Genomic DNA, 20,914 nt, shown 5'->3' with positions numbered 1-20,914 from the left:
TGAATTTCTGTGCTGCCTATGTGTGTGCTGATATTGCCAGTACATCATCTGTGCATCATAATGCTTTCTCCCTTTCCCTCTTGTCTTAAGCACCACGTGACTGAGGAAAGTGTTAGCCACCTTGGAGAGGCAGACAACGATCCCCACTTTTCTAGAGGGAAATGGGAGGAAAACTTCAATGTTAAGCATATCAGAGACTGCAGAGACACCTACACACCCTATTCAGCTCGGGCTGTCTTTCTCTGTACCGTGCAGCTGTGTCATACCTGCAGAGCTGTAGCATGCCCATGCATGAAGCCCTTCCCAGTAACGCAGACTGCAGTCTCCCAAGCACAAAGCCAGGTGGCCCCAAGAATGAGGTGTCTCAGAAGTCTGATATATCAGGGTAAAGTCTCCCACTTATAGACATACGCCCACAGAATGAATAGACCCCTGTGTGCGCTCAGAGTCCAGAGATCTGTTCACACCAGTTGTGTGGGGACAGGCTTGCTCACTAATGGCATTATTGCTCCTCTGCCAGATTTTATCTTTCCTTCTCTGTCACTTTTGTTTTCTTTGCTCTTTTTGGCACTTTTTTTTTGATCTTATGAGGTTTTGCTCCCTTCTTCTGCATGAGGCGGGAGTACCACCAGGGATCCTAGCCCATTGCCATTTCTTCTCTTTGCCTGTCACCAGGTAGCGCTCCAGGCACAGGCTCCGACAGTTCCTATGAGGAGGGAAAGGTGCTGCCAGCAGCGCTGGGCATGGTGGAGACCTCTGTCATTTGTTGCCTGGGTTCCTTTCACTCTTGCCACTCTGCCAGCTGCGCATCCCTGCGCCGAGTTTGCCCCATTCAGGAGAGGCCATGTGGCTGTCCCCCTGGGCAGAGACACCCGAGGGCGCTGTGGGGAGGACGGCAGTGGCTGGAGTCCCGTGAGCCTGTGAGCAGAGCAGTAGAGCGGTGTCACTGGTGGAGCACGAGTGAATGAAATCGCACTGTACGGCTGCAGCACCAGGCTGAGACAACCAAGGGTCCCCAGCTGGGTCCCAGGGAGAAACAATCTCTGGAGGAACCTGGGCTACTGCCTGTCAGCAAGGAAAGTGAAGGGAGAAGCCACCCTAGCCCCAGTCCTCAGCGCCTCTTCTCCCTCATGCCTCCCCCTTTGGGCCACACTCTTCAAAGGCATTTACCTTCCTCTCCTACTCCTCTCCCCAGGTCTGCTGAGCCAAGGCTGGAGGGAGCCCTGCACACACCCACCCCCACCCCCACACAGAGTGACCCCCCACATACATTTAAAAAAAGAATAAGCCATGGCTGAAGGGAGAGAGGGAAAATGCCTCGGGAAATGCAAGGGACCTCTGTGTGTCCTGCATAGCTCATGTCTCCAACTCTCGAGGACTTCAGAAGCAGAAGGGGAACTCTCAGCATTTTTCTGCCTTGCACGCACTCAGACTCCCATGCAACCTCAGCATGGTCCTCTCCATGCAACCCCCCTTCTCCCCTCCCCATGCACACTCCCACCGCCCCCCATCTCTGCAGGGTTTATAGTTTCCTGTGATTGTGTGTGTCCTTCCCCACTGTTCCCAGCCAGCCAATCCTTTCTCGCCTTTCATGTCCTGCCCAACCCCAATATGTCTAATATGTCTCACCTTCCTCACCCAGGGCTTCCTCTTCCCATGTCTCTGGGCAGCGACAAAAGGCAGGTCCCTGAAAGGACAGGGGCTTTTCCCGCATGGCTCCCTGCTGGTTCTTTGTGGCCATGCTGGCCCCTATGGGTAAGTGATCTCAAGTCACCCTTGAGCACCTACAGCGATTCCACTGCTGCTGTCCCAGCTGCATCCCCGCTTGCTGGCAGAGCTCCATTCCCCAAAGCTCCCAGTGCTGAGGATGGGCACTGAATGATGTGGGCAGGAATCCCTGAATCTCCTGCAAGGGCTGTCTATTTTTACTTCTGTGCTCAGCCCCCACATGGTTCATGTTTTAGACACAAACTGACCAGGAATGTTTCTTGCCTCTTGGAGAGAGACTGGAAACACCCCTGCTGATCGGAAGGACTGTCCCATCCCTTCCACTGCTCCTTAATCTGTCCTGTTTCTTCTCACCCTCTTCTCTACAAACCCACAGTGCCTAGTTAATCTTTTTCCATTTTTTCGTCTTCCTCAATGTTCCTCCTTTTCTCTTCCAGTGCTGGCTCTGGAACAGTCCCCAGACACAGTGACACGAGAAGGCCAGTCCGTGAGTCTGAGCTGTTCCAAGAAGAAATCCGCTGGCTCAGCTGTATACTGGTACAAGGTTCCTATGGGGAAGGACTCCAGGCTGATCCTCGTGGCTTCTGCAATACCAGGTGGTAAAGCAGATGTGGAGGAGGATCTCCGCAGCCGTTTGAAGAGCAGTGGGATACAAGGAGACGCGATGACCATCTCGATCGAGCATGCCTTTCTGAATGACTCTGGCACGTATTACTGTGCTCAGGATGAAACACAGTGGGTAGGCTGCTGAGGGAGCTGAGCGCAAACCTGCTCCTGCACAAAGGGGACCTGCTTTCCTCCTCGTCAGAGCTGCACAAGGCGGGATGCTCCCTTTCCACTCATGACCTCCTCTGCTTCCTAGCCTGCCCTTCATTCTCTTCTCAGGCTCTGTGAGACTTCTCACACTCTTTGCCTCTCTCTCCATTTATCTCTCATTTCCATTTATCCTCTTCTCATATTCTGTGAGTTTATTTGTCCTGCTTTCTCTCCACGCCACCCCACTCCTCCTTGCGTCTCTCTCCGTTTAGCTCTCATTTCCATTATAGCCACTTCCCTCAACGCTTCTTCCCCTCTCTGCCTCCCTTTCTCTCCCCACCTTCTTCTTTCTGTCTCTCCTCAATCTGCACTCTGCAGACCTCCTCTCATTTAACTCCAGGCAGCCCTGGAGTTCGTCATTCTCACCATCACATAGAAAGGATGTTTGCATGAGAGGTTCTTCTACCTAAGGTGCACCTTTAGATAAAGACAAGGCCGGGCACGTGGCGTAAGAGCCGGTACCGAGCGGGAGCCGCCCACGTCCTGCTCCGTTACAACGACCTGCCTGAGGTTATCCTGTGGCTAGGGGGAATGTGCAGCACAGCAGAGGCCTGAAGGCCATGTTGCGGGTGCAGCACAGCACAGGCGGGCGCGTGCTCGGGTTCACTGTTTTGTGCATCACTGACTCCTCCATCTACAGTGGGAAATGGAGACCCTTCCCATGGACACATCAAGCCCAGCCTCCTCTCAGCTGGAGTGCTGGGGGTATTGTGGGGTATTGTGGGGTTTCTTCCTGTTGCCTGCACAGTTTAGCCCACCCTCTTGGTTCTTTTCTCCCTTTTCTTTTGAGGAAGCTGGGGTCATTCCTGAATCTGCTACAGGCATTTTTGTGGCAATGAATGCATTGGGATACACTCGGACCTGGAACAGAGGGTGTGGGAGCTGCTGGCATTGCTGCACCCTTCTGCATGGACACAGGGGTACATCTTCTCTGCAAAGCCCATGACAGCCTTGAGCAGCCAGGTCCCTTGCTCTCTTGTATGGGCTGTCCATACACTGCCGTGCATTGCTGGGCACACAGCATGGGCAGAGACGTGCAGAAGCTCTGTCAGGCCTCTGACACACAGAAAGGGTGTCAGTGTGGACACACTGTGAGCCCCACTTCCTGCCAGCAGTGATTTCTCACAGCATTGGGTTGGTGAACAGGCTGTGCCCCATGTAGAGAAGAAGCCAGGATTTTCTTCAGCTCTGCCCATCCTCGTCCTGCTGCTCCTTTGCAGAATGCTCCAAGAAAGAGAGTGTCATCTCTTCTCTGGCATGGAGAAGGTAAGTCTGTACCAGCCTATCCCACAGTGAATAGCCTTCTCCTCACAAATTGCTCTGTGGTGCGGTCTACGAAGAGGCAGTCCCAGTGCAGAGCCAAAGGCAGCCTTTTCTCTCCTTGAGATGTCCCTTTGGAGGAAGAGAGGGACAGCTACAGAACTCCTCTCTGGCATACTACAGTAGGCAGCAGGGTTAGAGGTCAGCAGCCTTTCCCATACCTGGGCAACATGACGAGCAGCACTGGGATAAGCAGAGAAGATTCCACGTTGCAGCTTGCGGGCTGGGAGCCTGAGTGTGAGGCTGCTGGAGAGAAGACTCAGCTGAGGGGCACACAACAAACATGCATCCCTACGCTCTCTTTCTCTTCCCTTCGTTTGGTGCCTCCTTGTGCACCCCTGTGCCGTGCACGCACTCAGGCTGCCACACAGCCCCATCCTGCTCCTGTGATCACCCCTGTCCCCCACCTCTGCCTATAGACACACACAGACACAGCAGGAAGTGCGTGGAGCAGGGTGGATGCATCTCATGCCTGCATGCAGGTGTCATTCCCCGCTGTTCCCAGCCAGCCAACTGCCTCCTCACACTTCAGGCTCTCTCTCACCGCCCTGCCCACCCGCAGAGAGACACGTGTCTCTTCCTCTCCCAGCCTCTCGTCTTGGCACGTCTCTGTGCCTGTGCTGCCACACCGGGCAGGGTGCTGGAAGGAGGTGGCCTTTCCCCATGGTTCTCCTCTGGTTCCTTGTGGCCGTCCTGGTCCCTGTGGGTAAGTGATCTTCTCTTCTGCTTGAAGAGCTGCCCTGGAGCTGCTGCTGCTGCCTCAGCCGTGTGCCCAGTTGTTGTCAGTGCCCCATTCCCCAAGGCTTCCTGGGGGAGGATGGGCAATGAACGAGGTGAGCTTTTCCTCAACCTCTAAACTCAGAAAACTCTACACATCTACAAAGGTGTTTTTTCTATCCCATTTTAACACTTCAACTGAGAGTACCGAAGTAATTGTTTGTCATAAGAAATTTGCCATTGTCTTTGAAGCTGGTTTGTGTTTTTTTTTTTTCCTGTGTGTCTCAGCGAAACGGGACACTGTCCCATAGAGCTTGCTGACATCCTTATGCCACCCCATCTCCTTCAGTGTGTTTCACTCCTCACATCTCTTCCCTTCTCTTTGCAGGCCAGGCCCTTCAGCAGTCGCCAGACACCGTCGTCCGAGTGGGAGACTCTGTGGTTCTGAACTGTTCCCAAAAGGACAATGCATACTCTGCCATGTCCTGGTACAAGTTGCCCATGGGAAGGATGCCACTCTGCAGTTGGTTGTATATTCGGTGGAAGGTGGCAGGGCAGAGATTGAGAAGGAATTCAGAAATCACTTTTGGAGTAATGGGACTAAGGGCTACCGCTTATCTGTGGCGATAGATTACGCCCTTCTCAATGACTCCTGCACATATTTCTGTGCTGAGGGAGGCCCACAGTGACTCAAAATGCGGAGCAGCATAGCACAAACCTTTCCATGCAACGAGGGATGTGCCCCCAGCACACACACAGAGCCCTGTGTTTGACAGTAGATCATTTTGACTTGGTTCACCCAGCCCTTTCCTTCCCCATCTGCTGGAAAGCCAAGCAAAGCTGGAGTTAAATCTGGCAAGGGATTCAAGGTCTCCTGGGATTGCTCACATTGCGGTTTCCTAGAGTACAGGTGCCTCGCTGGTAACCCAGGGCTCGACACACTGCTGTACACGAGGGGCTCTGAGTTGCAGAGTACTGGCAGGACCATGCCACTGAGGACTTCTATGTGTGCACTGGTCCCTTGGCCCCAGAAGTCTCCAGGGAATGGGTACGCTGTTGTGTTCGCTGTTGTGTGCCATCGTCCTTGGGTCATGCCACTACCCTGTGACCTGAACATTCGGATGTATGCCATATAGCCCAAGTCTCCACGGTATTCAGGATGGAGCGCAGCCCTGTAGGTGAGGAGCCCCAGGCCACAAGGTGCTCTGTGGCAATAACCCACCGTACCCTTGGCTCTGCTAGCCTGAATGGAGGTGTCAGGGCCAGGAGGGGGATCATTCCTCCACCGGGCTTGATGAGAATGCAGGGGAGCATTAGGTGCAGCCTCTCGTTCCCTGGAGGGAGCTGAGGATGAGTTAGAGACAGAGTCTTCTTGGAGCTCCCCATGAAAAGACTGAAAAGCGATGGCACAATCTGTGATGGGGAAATTCTGCTGAGGCAGAGGGACAAATTCTTTGCCAGAGGAGTGTGGCAGCTCAGGGACAAGGCCACAAGGGCTTTCACTCGAAGGAGAAGTTTGCATTTAGGGAGACTTTCCCACGTGCCCTGGTCCAGGCCCTGAGAGACCTGCTCCAATTTTAGAGACAAACCTTATGTGGAATAAATACTAAATTGGCTAAAATATACAAAAGTACAGCATTGTTCACACATTAAGGAAAACTATAAAATCAAGAGGCTTCTGAGGTAGAAAATAGCCGCAGCTGGCATGAAGGACACAACATCTGTGGTTCCCTGATAAGCTACATGAGGTATGGGATGGGATGCAATTATTCCGTGGCTTTACCTTATGATGTATAGCGGATACGGGAATGGGATGATACCGTGAAACAGATAAGCTGCCAATTAGCTGCCTGCTAGATGCTCAGAGCCAACATTTTGTCAAATTTTGATGAAATGCTGTCCTTTGTGCGAACTTTGCTCATTATAATGTCATTATAATACCAAAACACACCTCCATCCCGAAGGCTACCTGCCTCCAAGGTGCGACCACTCCTTCTTGAGTCTGCGCCCTGAATTTCTCATAAACTATACCTTTAATTGTGAAGCGAGAGAAATTTACACCAATCATGATAAAAGTATGTATGACTAAAGTCACCCAAACTCCACCTTAAAGATAACAAATAGTATAAAAATAGCCTGAGAGAGGGGGGATACCCAGGGAAGACACCATCATAAAGAATTACATCACTGACTTCTGGGATCAGTCGACGGGCTGAGCCTCTCTTCCCCCCCATAGGGACGCCTTTGGGTAAGACTTAGATTATACTGAGTGCTTCCTCGGGAAACTTAGAAATTTCTCTAGAGACTCTTTTTTCTACATTTAGAGCCAGGCTGTACCGTTTATAACTGTCGCGCATTTTGTATATGTAAAAATACTTTCATTTGCACGTGCTTTGCAGACAGTGTATTTATCACCGGCAATCCTAAGAACCTATATATCTGTTGTTTAAATAAACTGTACTTTTTTAAGTAGCTAGTCGTTTTGGTTTCTCACTGAACGCGACCAAAGACTCAAGAGTGGCCGTGCTAGTTCATGAGCATGACTAGACTGAAGGTGCAGTCCACTGTTAGTGTATCCAAATCGTAATAGTTTAATACATATTAAACGCGATTGGACTGATAGTGCTGAATTGGGCATCACTCAGAATTTAAACCTAGCCGCACCTAGCCTCCCACCTCGGTGAGGAGTGTTAGAACGCAAGGGGGTTTATTTTCTGCCAAAACCGCTTTGCCCCTTTTCACGCAACACCTTACCTGAGTGCAGGGCAGACTGGAAACCCTTGGATACCACCCCCCCACCCCCCAAGCGCTTCTGTCAGCCTTTGGTGTGTTCCCCAGTGCCCTACGTCTTTCAAGAAAAATGGGGGAATATTTGGGTGAGAGGGTCTTTGTGGTACTCACGTAGACTGCTGGTTCCCCATTAAAGTCCTGCCAAGAAAGACAAATGTGTGTTAATGCTGTCTGGTGATGGGAAGAAGGGGACAGAAAGTTCCTCTCTGTGGAAGGAAGGTGCCCTCTGTCCCTTTTCCCTAAGCAGACTGTTTCACTGCTCAGGTGTCCCAGGTGAAGACCTTTGCTGAAACCAGTTCTGGGCTTCTTAAAAAGCCCTGTGACTTCAAAGAGACTCTAGTGGGTTCCCATCACACAGGATTCCAGCCTTAGATGAGGTCCCCAGGATTTGTCCAAGATGAGTGTCCTCAAGGCTTGACTTTCATCCAGTGCTCCTCACTCCATCACACGGAAGAGCTCAGCTGCCTTTCAGCCCTTGAGGCTGCACTCCACTCTACCTGGACGTCTCTGGACCAGTCCAACCCAGCCTGACTGTCCTCACCCCCACTTCCTTTTGTCCCTTGGTCCAGATGGGATGGGTGGCCTCTCTGTGTGTCTTGAGTCAGGAGGTGGGAGCAAGGCCTGGGGTCTGTCTCAAATACCTGCCACTTCCACCCCGTCGTGTTGACCACGATCCTGCTGTTGAACCTGCCTTTGCCCTGGGAATCACAGAATGACAGAATGGTAGGGGTTGGAAGGGACCTCTGGAGATCATCTCATCCAACCCTCCTGCCAAAGCAGGTTCGCCTAGAGGAGGTTGCACCGGAACGCGTCGAGGTGGGTTTTGAATGTCTCCAGAGATGGAGAGCCCACCCCCTCTCTGGGCAGCCTGTTCCAGTGCTCTGCCACCCCCAAATGAAGGAAGTTCCTCCTCATGTTTAGGTGGAACTTCCTATGTTCAAGTTTGTTCCTGTTACCTTTTGTCCTATCATTGGGCAGCACTGAAAAGAGCCTGGCCCCATCCTCCTGACACCCACTCTTTAAGTATTTATAAGTGTTGATAAGGTTCCCCCTCAGCTGTCTTTTCCAGACTAAAAAGACCCAAATCTCTCAGCCTTTCTTCATAAGAGAGATGTTCCAGTCCCCTGATCATCTTCGTAGCCCTTTGCTGCACCCTCTCCAGCAGTTCCCTGTTCTTCTTGAACCAGGGAGCCCAGAACTGGACACAGTACTCCAGGTGCAGCCTCACCAGGGCAGAGGAGAGGGGGAGGATGACCTCCCTCGACCTGCTGGCCACACTCTTCTTGATGCACCCCGGGATGCCGTTGGCCTTCTTGGCCACAACGGCACATTGCTGGCTCATGGTCATCCTGTTGTCCACCACGACTCCCAGGTCTCTTTCCACTGAGCTGCTCTCCAGCAGGTCAGCCCCCAACCTGTACTGGTGCATGGGGTTATTCCTCCCCAGGTGCAGCACCCTACACTTGCCCTTGTTGAATTTCATAAAGTTTCTCTCCGCCCAACTCTCCAACCTGTCTAGGTCTCTCTATATGGCAGCACAGCCTTCCGGTGTGTCAGACACCCCTCCCAGTTTTGTATCATCAGCAAACTTGCTGGGGGTGCACTCCATCCCTTCATCCAGGTCGTTGATGAATATATTGAAGAGGACTAGGACTGGACTGGAAGAGGACTGGGGACTGGTCCATGAAGAGAACAAGCCCTTTGCAAGAGGTCATTTCATTCCCCAAGTGGAGCTTTCGGAGAGGTTCCACTAAGGAACGTTCAGTCATATTGTTGGGGCTGGGGGTGAGAGTGGGGGCGATGGGGAGCGTTTGTGCTGCTGCCTGCTGTTTTCTACAGTAGGAGTCTGCTGCCTGTATGATTCAGCGCACTCCGTCGGCTTTTTTAGGCAGTTTTGTAGCACCTGAGTACATGCTGATAAACAGAAAAGATGGCTGCCTGTAACTGACTGACAGGCTCCTGAAGATGAAGCTGAAAACTGTTGCAAGACCCTGCTAGTTGAGAGGCACTACAAATATTAAATGTTTTCCCTGGAGTGATATTCCCTGCCTCTGCCCTCCATACAAATGGCCTATGGAAGTACCCAGAGAAATGTTGCACAAAGAAGGGGTGCCTGGAAGTCTTTATTTTTTGATAATTTTGGTGTGTCCAGTCCCAAAACGGAAGAAAATGATGAGGAGAAGAAACAGGTCACATCAGAGAATGAGAGAGAGCGTCTCAGTTGGCAGCTATAGTGTCTTGGATCCAGGAGACATAGTTGCAAACCTTAGTGTAAACTCCGGGATAGCCTCTCTGCGCACATCCAATACCCCAGGAAACAATGCCCTGGAGCTGCCCATTGCAGACTACTGGACCGCCGGAATCCCCCTGTGCACATAAAGGATACGGATATTCAGCAAATGAGAGGAGCGTGAAGTGATGAGCCAGAGATCCCAGAAATCACTGACAGTCGAGGGAGCTCCGTTGGGCTTTTTCTGCACTGAAGTTCTACAGAGGTCATTTCTGATTACCACTCTACACCTGATGCTCCTGTGCCTTACTTTAGCTCCAAGGGCACTGCAGCTGAGGATGAGTAAGCTGCCTATTTTGGATGGATGCAGTCCTTGGCAGACGCTTAGGATATGGGTGTCTTAAACATTATTCTGCCAAATAACTCCGTGGAGCTCGGCACATGTAAAATGCAGACCAATTGTCAGGTGTGTTCGTTTTCCAGACTACCCGGATCTTGGCATACTGGCTATGTAATTTTTGGTGAGTCCAAACCTAACATTTGTGTCCTAAGCTCTGAAGTCACCGTGGTTACTATTGATTCTCTGGTGCAGGACTCCTCCCTTTTCAATAGCCCAGGTGCAGGAGGTGGCATAGTCTGCTTGTGGAAGTTTAGGGCAGAGGTATTGGCCATCTCAAAAAGGGACAATGACCGACAGAGTGGGAAAAAAGCTAGCCTCACTCAGTAAGCAGCTTTCACCCTAAGTCTCTGCTGTTGTTCAAAAATACGACATTCAGACACGCCAGTGCAGTGAGAGTAGCAGATTCTCTAATGCGACGGCCTCTTCTACTGGCAACAGGCAGGAGAGAAACATATGGGAAAGGAGAGACAGATGTTTTACCTGGCAGGAGTCTTTCCCTCCCTCCAGGAATCCTACACACATCATATTGTTGGTAATTTGCCGAGGGTAGGCATCGCTGCACTCTCTTGCGGAGAGTACGGGAGCCTTCAGGCACTGCAAGGTGTCCGGAAACAAATCTAGAAGAAAACAGAGAGAGGTGGTTGATGACATCTCTGAGTTCATTTCGGAGCCCGGAGGAGATCTTCCTTATCAGAAAAGTAATGACTGAGCATCCTGTTTTAGTGGTCGTCATTTTTCCTCTGAACGGTAATCACAGCATGGATTCCTTTTGTTCAGATGGAACTGCAGCCACGTTAATTTTTCTGATACCTAGACAGTCATCAAGTGGCAAGCGTGGTGCCACGAGCTACTCTTGTAGCCCATATGCTGGAGGAAACCTGCGCCTCAGGAAAACCATCCTCTCCTCTGCTGCAGGTTTTGTTGTCGTCGGTGGATTAGACACCAGTCACCATTCACACCTCTGACCATTGGCGTAAGAGAACGGAGCTCTCTTGTAGTAATTTGAGATCCACAATCACAGATTTTGATCTTGTTCTCAGAGCACTGACAACTCTATTGGCATTAGTTAAATTGCCAGTGCTTGGCACTGCACAGCTGATAGCGCCAGGCCACAAAATTTATGGCGGAGTGAACATGCTGGTGACTCGAGTGATTCCATGTTCGTACCACAGAACAAGAGGAAGGACCTTATAAAGGATTTCCTTCAAAGCAGTTAAATTGTTACCGTCCTATACGGACTCATCAGTGAAAAAGGCCCGTCCCACAGCACTTCTCTGAGCTTTACCCTGCACAGTTTGGAGTTAATTGCGGAGTCTTAGAGCGTCTCCCGGGCCCTTGCGATGCTGTACATTCCCACAGAGTACTCACTGCCATTGCTGAGTGTGTTGCCCCAGCCAGAGATGAGGCACGTGGTGCCTGTGGTCACACAGCTGGTAGGCAGAGGAATTGTTTGGACAGCTCGGTTGAGCTGGGCTGGTACGGAAAGCTTGATGAGCATAATGTCATTGTCCAGTGTTATGGAGCTGAAGCGAGGGTGGCGGATGACTTTAGCTGAATTGATCAACTGCTGTGTCGATTCTGTGAGTTCCAGGTTATGTTTCCCGAGCTGCACTTGGATGCGCCTGGAAAAGAGAAGGAATGGCACGTACTTTACTGCTACCGCCTGCTTATGAGGAACCTCCCCGTCACCGTATGCGCTCGCTGCAACATCGCTACTGTGGGAGCTGTTTTCATGCAGGTCATCTTTCTTGTCCTGCAACACGTCCTGGGGATCCACACTGAGATCTTACCCACTCCCAGCACAGCTGGTGAGTTTCTGCAGGTTCCTTTTGTTGAGCTGGGACGAGTCGGATATATAACAGTGCTTTATACAAACATTCTGGAAAAAGGCAAACTGCTGTCACCCTGACCTCATTGCCCTTCCTGTTCTCCGGTGACGAAGTTGTAGCAAGATTCATGCAGTTTGTAAGAAGTCACAGCCCGTAACTCATTGCTCGATTATCACCTTGCCATTTCAGAAAGTGCTCTGCATTCCCAGAAGCATTTGCAGAAGTGGAAAAAGCCCTCATGATGCCTCAGCCCAGCTTCCTGAACGAGCCACCCATTCCTTGGTTGTCCCCTGTCAGAACAAAGTCCCTTCCAGATTTGGATCTCACAGCTCAGACTTCCTGCTAGAAGCGAACTGGAAGAAAGAAGTAGCTTTAGGGAAGAATATAGTTTTTTGTACTCACGACTTGTAGCAGTGGGCAGCCGACACAACCCACTGGCTGCTGATGAGGGAACCGCCACAGAAGTGATACCCAGAATTCAGGGACACCTGGTAGGGGACAGAGTTCTCTGCACAGGTGTAGCCTCCCACGATCTTGTCATCATCATCGTCAGCGTTGACGGGGAAGGCAACTGGGAGATAAGAAGTGGCATATGTCAACATCTGGCATAGGGAGTCTTGTCCCCCTGCGACTGACTGAAGCGTCTCACTTGCAGGCTGTACTTCTCTGAAAACTCACAGTACCAGCGGGCAAGCACGCGGCCATTGTCCAAAACTTTACAGCAGCTTTAGGACTTCCTGGCCAGCGGTGTTACCTTCGTACTTGGTACTCCTTAAGGGAGAGACAGTCTTTTTTTGAAGCTGACGCCCACATTTCAGTAGTGCTGGGACGAGAACCCCTATGAAGGCTTTCGTTCCCCATTTTGTGACACAAGCAATTGTGAACGGACACAGTCAAAAGAAGTTGCAGTGCTGTGCCGTAAAGTTTGTGCAAGCTGAAACTGGACTTCCCTTTCCCCCAGTAGACTGCCCTGTAAATGTGCTCAGAAAATGGGCTTCCTTACAACTCACAAAAGCAGAAGTACAAAACATACTCACCAGCCACCCCAACAAAGGTGAGAAACAGTATGAATTTCATGATCTCGACACAGCCTCACGCCCCGACTGGTGCACTGCAAGTGTGAGCTGCTAGAAATACATTTTTTGAGATGGCCTTATCTCTAGTCCAAGGTTTTCTCCAGACAAAAAGTACACAGTGGAAAATTTGAAGATCCAAATGTGGTCATTAACAGGCACAGGCAGAAAGTAAAAATAACATATCAGTTAATAATAAACCTTTCCTAAGATAGAGAGCTATTTCAAATTATTTCAGAGGGCTGCCTTCAACTTAAAAATACCTTTGGGCTTTGGAAGGTGTGTAGCTGTTTGTCTGTCTATCTCATTCCTATACGCAGCACCTGTTGAGGGCAACCCTCAAACCCCTTTGAGATTCCTCTGCGCTGATGGTGTCATTATTAAAAATGTGTATTTTTACTGGAAGCTGAATATTGTAGGTAATGGACAGCAATACTATGCATTTATATTTAAAGAAAGCAAAACAAAGCAAAGGAAAGCTGTCCTGGTTCCGGCGGGGATAGGGTTAATTTTCCCTGGTATCCCATGCCATGTGAGCCATGCCCACCCTGAGCTGCCGGGGGAGGGCGCAGGAAGTCGCCGCTTGGAGCGGGCTGGGGCATCCCGGGTCCGGTCGGTGAGTGGCGGTTCCGTAACCGTGTTTGTGTATTCCTCTGTCCGTGTTATTGCTGTTCTTTGCCTGTTCCCTTTGCTGTTCTGGTAAACTGCCTTGGTCTCAACCCAAGAGTCCTGCCTTTTTTTCTTCCGATTCTTCCTGTATTGGGAAGGCGCGAGCGAGCGGCACCTGGTTCTTTGTTGCCGTCTGAGGCCAAACCACGACAAAAGCAAAACAAAACACCCCCAAACCTCTCAGTGTTCATTTGTTAATTGTATTTCAGCAAATTCCTTTTCTTGAGTCATGTGTGCGTGTGTGTTTTTATCATATCGAACACAGCATTTCCCCAAATAAAATGATTCAAAAGTAGTTTCAATGAGGATAAAACTATTCCGTGCCCACCCCCCACCCCCCCACCTTCTAAGTTAAATAGCTCAAATGTGGGAATTCTCACCACATCTCTTTGAAAGCATTTCTCTCACCTAATCCTTATGATAATATTGGCCTAAGTACCAAAACACGTATTTTTTTATTTAGCTTTGGAATGTTCTACAGATACTAATTTTGGCCACGGAAGAATTTCAGTGTAACATTGATGCTTATGCATGTAGAATCATAGAATCATTTAGATTGGAAAAGACCCTTGAGATCATCGAGTCCAACCATCAGCTCCACTCTACAAAGTTCTCCCTTACACCATATCCCTTAACACCACATCTAAACGAGTCTTAAACACATTCAGGGATGGTGACTCCACCACCTCCCTGGGCAGCCTATTCCAGTGTCTGACCACTCTTTCTGTGAAGAATTTTTTTCCTAATGTCCAGCCTAAACCTACCGTGCTGCAGCTTGAACCCATTCCCTCTTGTTCTATCGCTAATTACCTGTGAGAAGAGACCAGCACCAACCTCTCTACAATGTCCTTTCAAGTAGTTGTAGAGAGTGAAGAGGTCTCCCCTCAGCCTCCTCTTCCTCAAACTAAACAGTCCCAGCTCCTTCAGTCGCTCCTCATAAGATTTATTCTGCAGGCCCTTCACCAGCTTCGTTGCCCTCCTCTGCACTCGCTCCAGCACCTCGATATCTCTCTCATATTGAGGTGCCCAGAACTGGACACAATACTCAAGGTGTGGCCTCACCAGTGTTGAGTACAGGGCGACAATCACCTCCCTCCTTCTGCTGGTCACACTATTTCTAATACAAGCCAGGATGCCATTGGCCCTCTTGGCCACCTGGGCACACTGCTGGCTCATGTTCAGCCACTTGTCAATTAGAACCCCCAGGTCCTTTTCTGCCAGGCAGCTCTCCAGCCACACTTCCCCAAGGCTGTGGCGATGCATGGGGTTGTTGTGGCCCAAGTGCAGGATCCGGCACTTGGCCTTGTTGAAGCTCATACTGTTAGCATTGGCCCATCAGTCCAATCTATCCAAGTCTCTCTGTAGAGCCTCCCTATCCTCATGTAGATCAACACTCCAGCTTAGCTTTGTGTCATCTGCAAACTTGCTGATGATACACTCTATGTCCTTATCAAGGTCATCAATAAAGATGTTAAACAGAAATGGTCCCAACACTGAGCCCTGAGGGACACCACTTGTGACTGGCTGCCAGCTGGATTTAAGTCTATTGCCCACCACTCTTTGGGACCACCCATCCAGCCAGTGCTTGATCCATCAGATCGTACGCTCATCCAGGCCATGAGCTGCCAGTTTTTCCATGAGAATTCTATGGGGGACAGTGTCAAATGCTTTTTGAAAGTCTAGGTAGACAATGTCCACAGCCTTTCCCTCATCCAATAATTGGGTCATCTTGTCATAGAAGGAAATCAGGTTCCACCACCCCCACCACCCCGAAGTGCTTCCGTCAGCCTTTGGTGTGTTCCCCAGTGCCCTACGTCTTTCAAGAAAAATGGGGGAATATTTGGGTGAGAGGGTCTTTGCGGTACTCACGTAGACTGCTGGTTTCCCATTAAAGTCCTGCCAAGAAAGACAAATGTGTGTTAATGATGTCTGGTGATGGGAGAAAGGGATAGAAAGTTCCTCTCTGTGGAAGGAAGGTGCCCTCTGTCCCTTTTCCCTAAGCAGACTGTTTCACTGCTCAGGTGTCCCAGGTGAAGACCTTTGCTGAAACCAGTTCTGGGGTTCTTAAAAAGCCCTGTGACTTCAAAGAGATTCTAGTGGGTTCCCATCACACAGGATTCCAGCCTTAGATGAGGTCCCCAGGATTTGTCCAAGATGAGTGTCCTCTAGGCTTGACTTTCATCCAGTGCTCCTCACTCCATCACACGGAAGAGCTCAGCTGCCTTTCAGCCCTTGAGGCTGCACTCCACTCTACCTGGACGTCTCTGGACCAGTCCAACCCAGCCTGACTGTCCTCACCCCCACTTCCTTTTGTCCCTTGGTCTGGATGGGGTGGGTGGCCTCTCTGTGTGTCTTGAGTCAGGAGGTGGGAGCAAGGCCTGGGGTCTGTCTCAAATACCTGCCACTTCCACCCCGTCGTGTTGACCACGATCCTGCTGTTGAATGTGCCTTTGCCCTGGGAAGACAAATGGCTGTCAGCCTTTGCCCAGCGTGAAGCAGGGGCCACTCTATGCTGCTGCCCAGGGCCAGGGCTCATCTCTGTGCCCAAACCTCTGCCCACTCAGGTCCAGCCTGGGAAGTGACTGCTCTGCAGTAACTCACGTCACCAGGTTATAAGGCACAGATAGCTTTCCCAGAGACGGAGAGGTCATAATCCATGTGGGGATTAATCCCGTAACCCCCCTGGGAACTAATCCCATAATTCTTTTTTGATTAATCCGATTATCTCAATGAAAAGAATTCCGTAATGCCATTGAGCAGTAATATCATAGCCCCCCTGAGGTTAGTCCCATCACCTCAGTGAGGATTAATCCTGTAATCCCAAATGGCATAAACTCTGAAATCCCATTTGGGATTATTCCCAAACCACACATGGGAATTAAGCAGAAAATTGCAATGCGATTATGCCCATAACTGCATTTTCTTATGTCCTAATCCCAGTGGGCAAGAATCCCATCATCCCCACCAAGAGAAAGAATCCAGAAATAATCCCCAGAGAGAGACCATCCACATTTTTCCCGAAGGAAGAATCACAGGGCTGCAAATGGGGTGGGTGAGGATGCCTAAACCTATTTGTGCACTTTGGTATGGAAGATATGAGGGGTTAATTTTTGTGCCCACAGCCTCACTGGCATCCAGACTCCCAGCCCCACAGCCCCAACCAAACCGTGGATTTCATCTAAGGGGTTCCAGTGGACTCAGGAGAGAGCTCGCCAAGAGCACTTATGTGTCCCAGGGCTTTTGAAGCAGAAGATGTTCCTTTGCCCGTTCCCGTCATCCTCTCCCCACACCCGGACACCCAGAGCACAGGCTTTTTATTTGACTTGCTTGGATATTTCTGGAATGTGGATAAACTAGTTATGGCTTCCCTGTGTCTCAAACTGGCCCTGCCCCAGCTCGAGTCCTCAACTTTGGGCCCAGCCCTGCCCTGAGAAGAGGGGAGAGTGAGGTCCTCAAGGAGACCTCCCTCTCCACCTACCTGGTCCTTCTGTGTCTATGGTCTGTATCCCCCACAACAGGTTCATTACTCTTTGCACATTCCCTAGAGGATCACCGCAGCCTGACTCACCACTCCCCTGGGCTGGGTGCATTTTCACCTGGGCTTGTTGGAGAGGCCTTGGCCCCCCTTCATGACCCCATGCAGTGCTTTCAGTCTGGTTGGAGGAAGGGACAAGTTTGCTTCTCGGCATGAGGAGAATGTGAAATCTGGGTTCCCAGCACACGGGAAACTCTGAAGAGTAACACAGGGAACAAAGCAGGCGTCTCACCACCACCTCCCACCCTCAATCCAGGAGTGAGGAGGGACCGCAGCTGCATGCTGGCTGCCCATGGCCACCTTTTTGTTCTGCCATTGTGCTGAAAGCTTTTGAACTCCACCCATGGAAGCTCTTGCCATGGAATGGTAAGGGTGGTAGATGGGGATGGAGATGGAGGGGTATGGGTGTGGGAGTGTGTGTGCTCCCTGCTTCCCTACGGCATGGGGGATCTTGACCTTTCCCCAGACCTCCAGACCTAGCTTGTGCCCATTGCCCCTCGTCCTGTCACTGGGAACCATTGAAAAATCCTGGCTCCGTCCTCCTTAAACCCACACTTTAGGTACTTGTAAACATTAATCAGGTCCCCCCTCAACCTTCTCTTCTCCAGGCTAAAGAGTCCCAGCTCTTTCAGCCTTTCCTCATAAGGGAGGTGCTCCAGTCCCATAATCATCTTGGTTGCCCTTCGCTGGACTCGCTCCAGTAGTTCCCTGGAGGAACTCCTCTCTGTCAAGCTACAAGCCATGCCAAGAGCGTTATGTCAGCAGCCTGCTCGGTGCCTGGGGCCATGGCATGGACAGCATAGGGCTGAGCAGAGACAACACCACGCTGTGGCTTGTGGGGTCAGGGCCTGTGAAGTTCCAGGGCGTCTGGAATGGCGTGTCAGCTGTGGGACAGCGAAGCAGAACCCGTGCCCCATATCTCTGTGTCCTTTGCGTAATACTTCTTTTCTGGAGATCTCAGCTGATGCCACAGGAAGAAAGGGAAAACCCCCAGCATCCCCCCTGCCCTGCCTCAAACCCAGGCTCCCATCCAGCCCCATCATGTTCCTGTGATTGCACGCATAATCACACACACACACACACACATAGCAAGACATCTGTGCAGGATTCATACCACCCATTGCTGTGTGTGAGCGTTCTCTCCCACTGATCCCAGCCAGCCATCTCCTTTCTCACATTTCAGGTGCTCTCCCACTGCCTTGCCCACCCCCACTGTCATGCCTATCTTCCTTCCTCAGCATTTCCTCCACACACGTCTCTGTGCCTGTGCTGCCTGTGCTGCCACCATTTCACCTTCTGCCTAGACTCCCACTACTTTTGTTTTTTCCTTTCTTTTCTTCTAACACCGTGGGCCCTTAAACAGCCTGCTGATGCAGTCATCCGAGAGGGAGGAGCTGTGACTCTCAGCTGTTTCCAGATGGGAACCACATGCCCCTACATGCCATGGTAGGAGTAGGCTCAAAGAAAGGATGCCATACTGCAGCTGGTACCATACTGCAGCGTGTGGAGTGGAAAGGGAAAAGGCAGAGTTTGAGGACGAATTTCAGAATGCCTTCAAGAGTTGTGGGAGTATGCGATATTGCGTGTCCTTTTCAATAGATTTTGCCTCACTGAATGATTCTGGCAGCTATGACTGCGCTAGGATACACCTTGATTCAGATGCTGAGGCAGCTGAGCACAAATCTCTTTGTACGTGCAGGCTTCTCTCTGTTTCTATAGACAGCAGGGTAGACAGTGATGAGACAGGGTTACTTCCCAAGGCAGATGAGAGTCTGAATGTCTGGGATGTGCATCAGGTATTGTCTCTGTGGAGAAGGTAGGACCTTGTGGAGTGCTCAAGGCCAGCTGCGCTTCCTGCAAGCACCCAGAACCACTGGAAAAGCTGAGGACATTTTGTGGAGGGAAAGAACCTCTAGATGTGCATGAGGCAGGGAAACAGAGCTGATGCTGGGGGGAAAGATGGAATGCACCTCATCAGAGACACACTGAATTTCTGTGCTGCCTATGTGTGTGCTGATATTGCCAGTACATCATCTGTGCATCATAATGCTTTCTCCCTTTCCCTCTTGTCTTAAGCACCGCGTGAATGAGGAAAATGTTAGCCACCTTGGAGAGGCAGACAACGATCCCCACTTTTCTAGAGGCAAACGGGAGGAAAACTTCAATGTTAAGCATATCAGAGACTCCAGAGAGACCTACACACTCTATTCAGCTCGGGCTGTCTTTCTCCGTACCGTGCAGCTGTGTCACACCTGCAGAGCTGTAGCATGCCCATGCATGAAGCCCTTCCCAGTAACGCAGACTGCAGTCTCCCAAGCACAAAGCCAGGTGGCCCCAAGAATGAGGTGTCTCAGAAGTCTGATATATCAGGGTAAAGTCTCCCACTTATAGCCATACGCCCACAGAATGAATAGACCCCTGTGTGCGCTCAGAGTCCAGAGATCTGTTCACACCAGCTGTGTGGGGACAGGCTTGCTCACTAATGGCATTATTGCTCCTCTGCCAGATTTTATCTTTCCTTCTCTGTCACTTTTGTTTTCTTTTTGGTCCTTTTTTTTTTGATCTTATGAGGTTTTGCTCCCTTCTTCTGCATGAGGCAGGAGTACCACCAGGGATCCTAGCCCATTGCCATTTCTTCTCTTTGCCTGTCACCAGGTAGAGCTCCAGGCACAGGCTCCGACAGTTCCTATGAGGAGGGAAAGGTGCTGCCAGCAGCGCTGGGCATGGTGGAGACCTCTGTCATTTGTTGCCTGGGTTCCTTTCACTCTTGCCACTCTCCCGGCTGCGCATCCCTGCGCCGAGTTTGCCCCATTCAGGAGAGGCCATGTGGCTGTCCCCCTGGGCAGAGACACCCGAGGGCGCTGTGGGGAGGACGGCAGTGGCTGGAGTCCCGTGACCCTGTGAGCAGAGCAGTAGAGCGGTGTCACTGGTGGAGCACGAGTGAATGAAATCGCACTGTACAGCTGCAGCACCAGGCTGAGACAACCAAGGGTCCCCAGCTGGGTCCCAGGGAGAAACAATCTCCGGAGGAACCTGGGCTACTGCCTGTCAGCAAGGAAAGTGGAGGGAGAAGCCACCCTAGCCCCAGTCCTCAGCGCCTTTTCTCCCTCATGCCTCCCCCTTTGGGCCACAATCAAGTCTGTCTTCCTTCCTTCCTTTGCCAGAGCATTGAGTGTCCCTGGGCTCTTCACAGGCATTTACCTTCCTCTCCTACTCCTCTCCCCAGCTCTGATGGGCCAGGGCTGGAGGGAGCCCTGCACATGCCCACACCGCCATCACCGAGTGACCCCCCATTATACCTATAAAAAGGAACGACCCATGGCTGGGGGAGAGAGGGAAAATGCCTGGGGAAATGCAAGGGACCTCTGTGTGTCCTGCATAGCTCATGTCTCCAGCTCTCGAGGTTTCCAGAAGCAGAAGGGGAACTCTCAGCATTTCTCTGCCTTGCACGCACTCAGACTCCCATGCAACCTCAGCACGGTCCTCTCCATGCAACCCCCCTTCTCCCCTCCCCACACACACACCCACCGCCCCCCATCTCTGCAGGGTTTATAGTTTCCTGTGACTGTGCGTGTCCTTCCCCACTGTTCCCAGCCAGCCAATCCTTTCTCGCCTTTCATGTCCTGCCCAACCCCAATATGTCTAATATGTCTCACCCTCCTCACCCAGGGCTTCCTCTTCCCATGTCTCTGGGCAGCGACAAAAGGCAGGTCCCTGAAAGGACAGGGGCTTTTCCCGCATGGCTCCCTGCTGGTTCTTTGTGGCCATGCTGGCCCCTATGGGTAAGTGATCTCAAGTCACCCCTCA

General features: G+C 51.1%; 1 protein-coding gene and 1 gene segment (V, D, J or C); one reads left to right on the top strand and one right to left on the bottom strand.

Annotated features, from left to right (window-relative positions):
* The first annotated feature begins 4,501 nt into the window (after positions 1-4,501).
* Positions 4,502-5,270, top strand: LOC128906865 (T-cell receptor beta chain V region PHDS203-like). The segment is given in 2 exon segments: positions 4,502-4,570; positions 4,970-5,270. Coding segments are annotated over 2 exon segments (344 nt in total).
* Positions 5,271-9,586: 4,316 nt separating this feature from the next.
* Positions 9,587-12,907, bottom strand: LOC128912536 (trypsin I-P1-like). Its single transcript, XM_054208607.1, has 5 exons — positions 12,868-12,907; positions 12,233-12,401; positions 11,370-11,623; positions 10,482-10,618; positions 9,587-9,738 (listed from the first exon to the last, which is right to left on the bottom strand). Exons 1-5 carry the CDS (start codon positions 12,905-12,907, stop codon positions 9,589-9,591), a joined length of 750 nt encoding a protein of 249 aa, XP_054064582.1. The 3' UTR covers positions 9,587-9,588.
* Positions 12,908-20,914: the final 8,007 nt, after the last annotated feature.

Source organism: Rissa tridactyla, chromosome 1 (assembly GCF_028500815.1).
Source record: "Rissa tridactyla isolate bRisTri1 chromosome 1, bRisTri1.patW.cur.20221130, whole genome shotgun sequence".
NCBI lineage: Eukaryota > Metazoa > Chordata > Aves > Charadriiformes > Laridae > Rissa > Rissa tridactyla.
The sequence above is the reverse complement of the archived record's forward strand: the minus strand, read 5'-3'. Positions and strand labels throughout refer to the sequence as shown.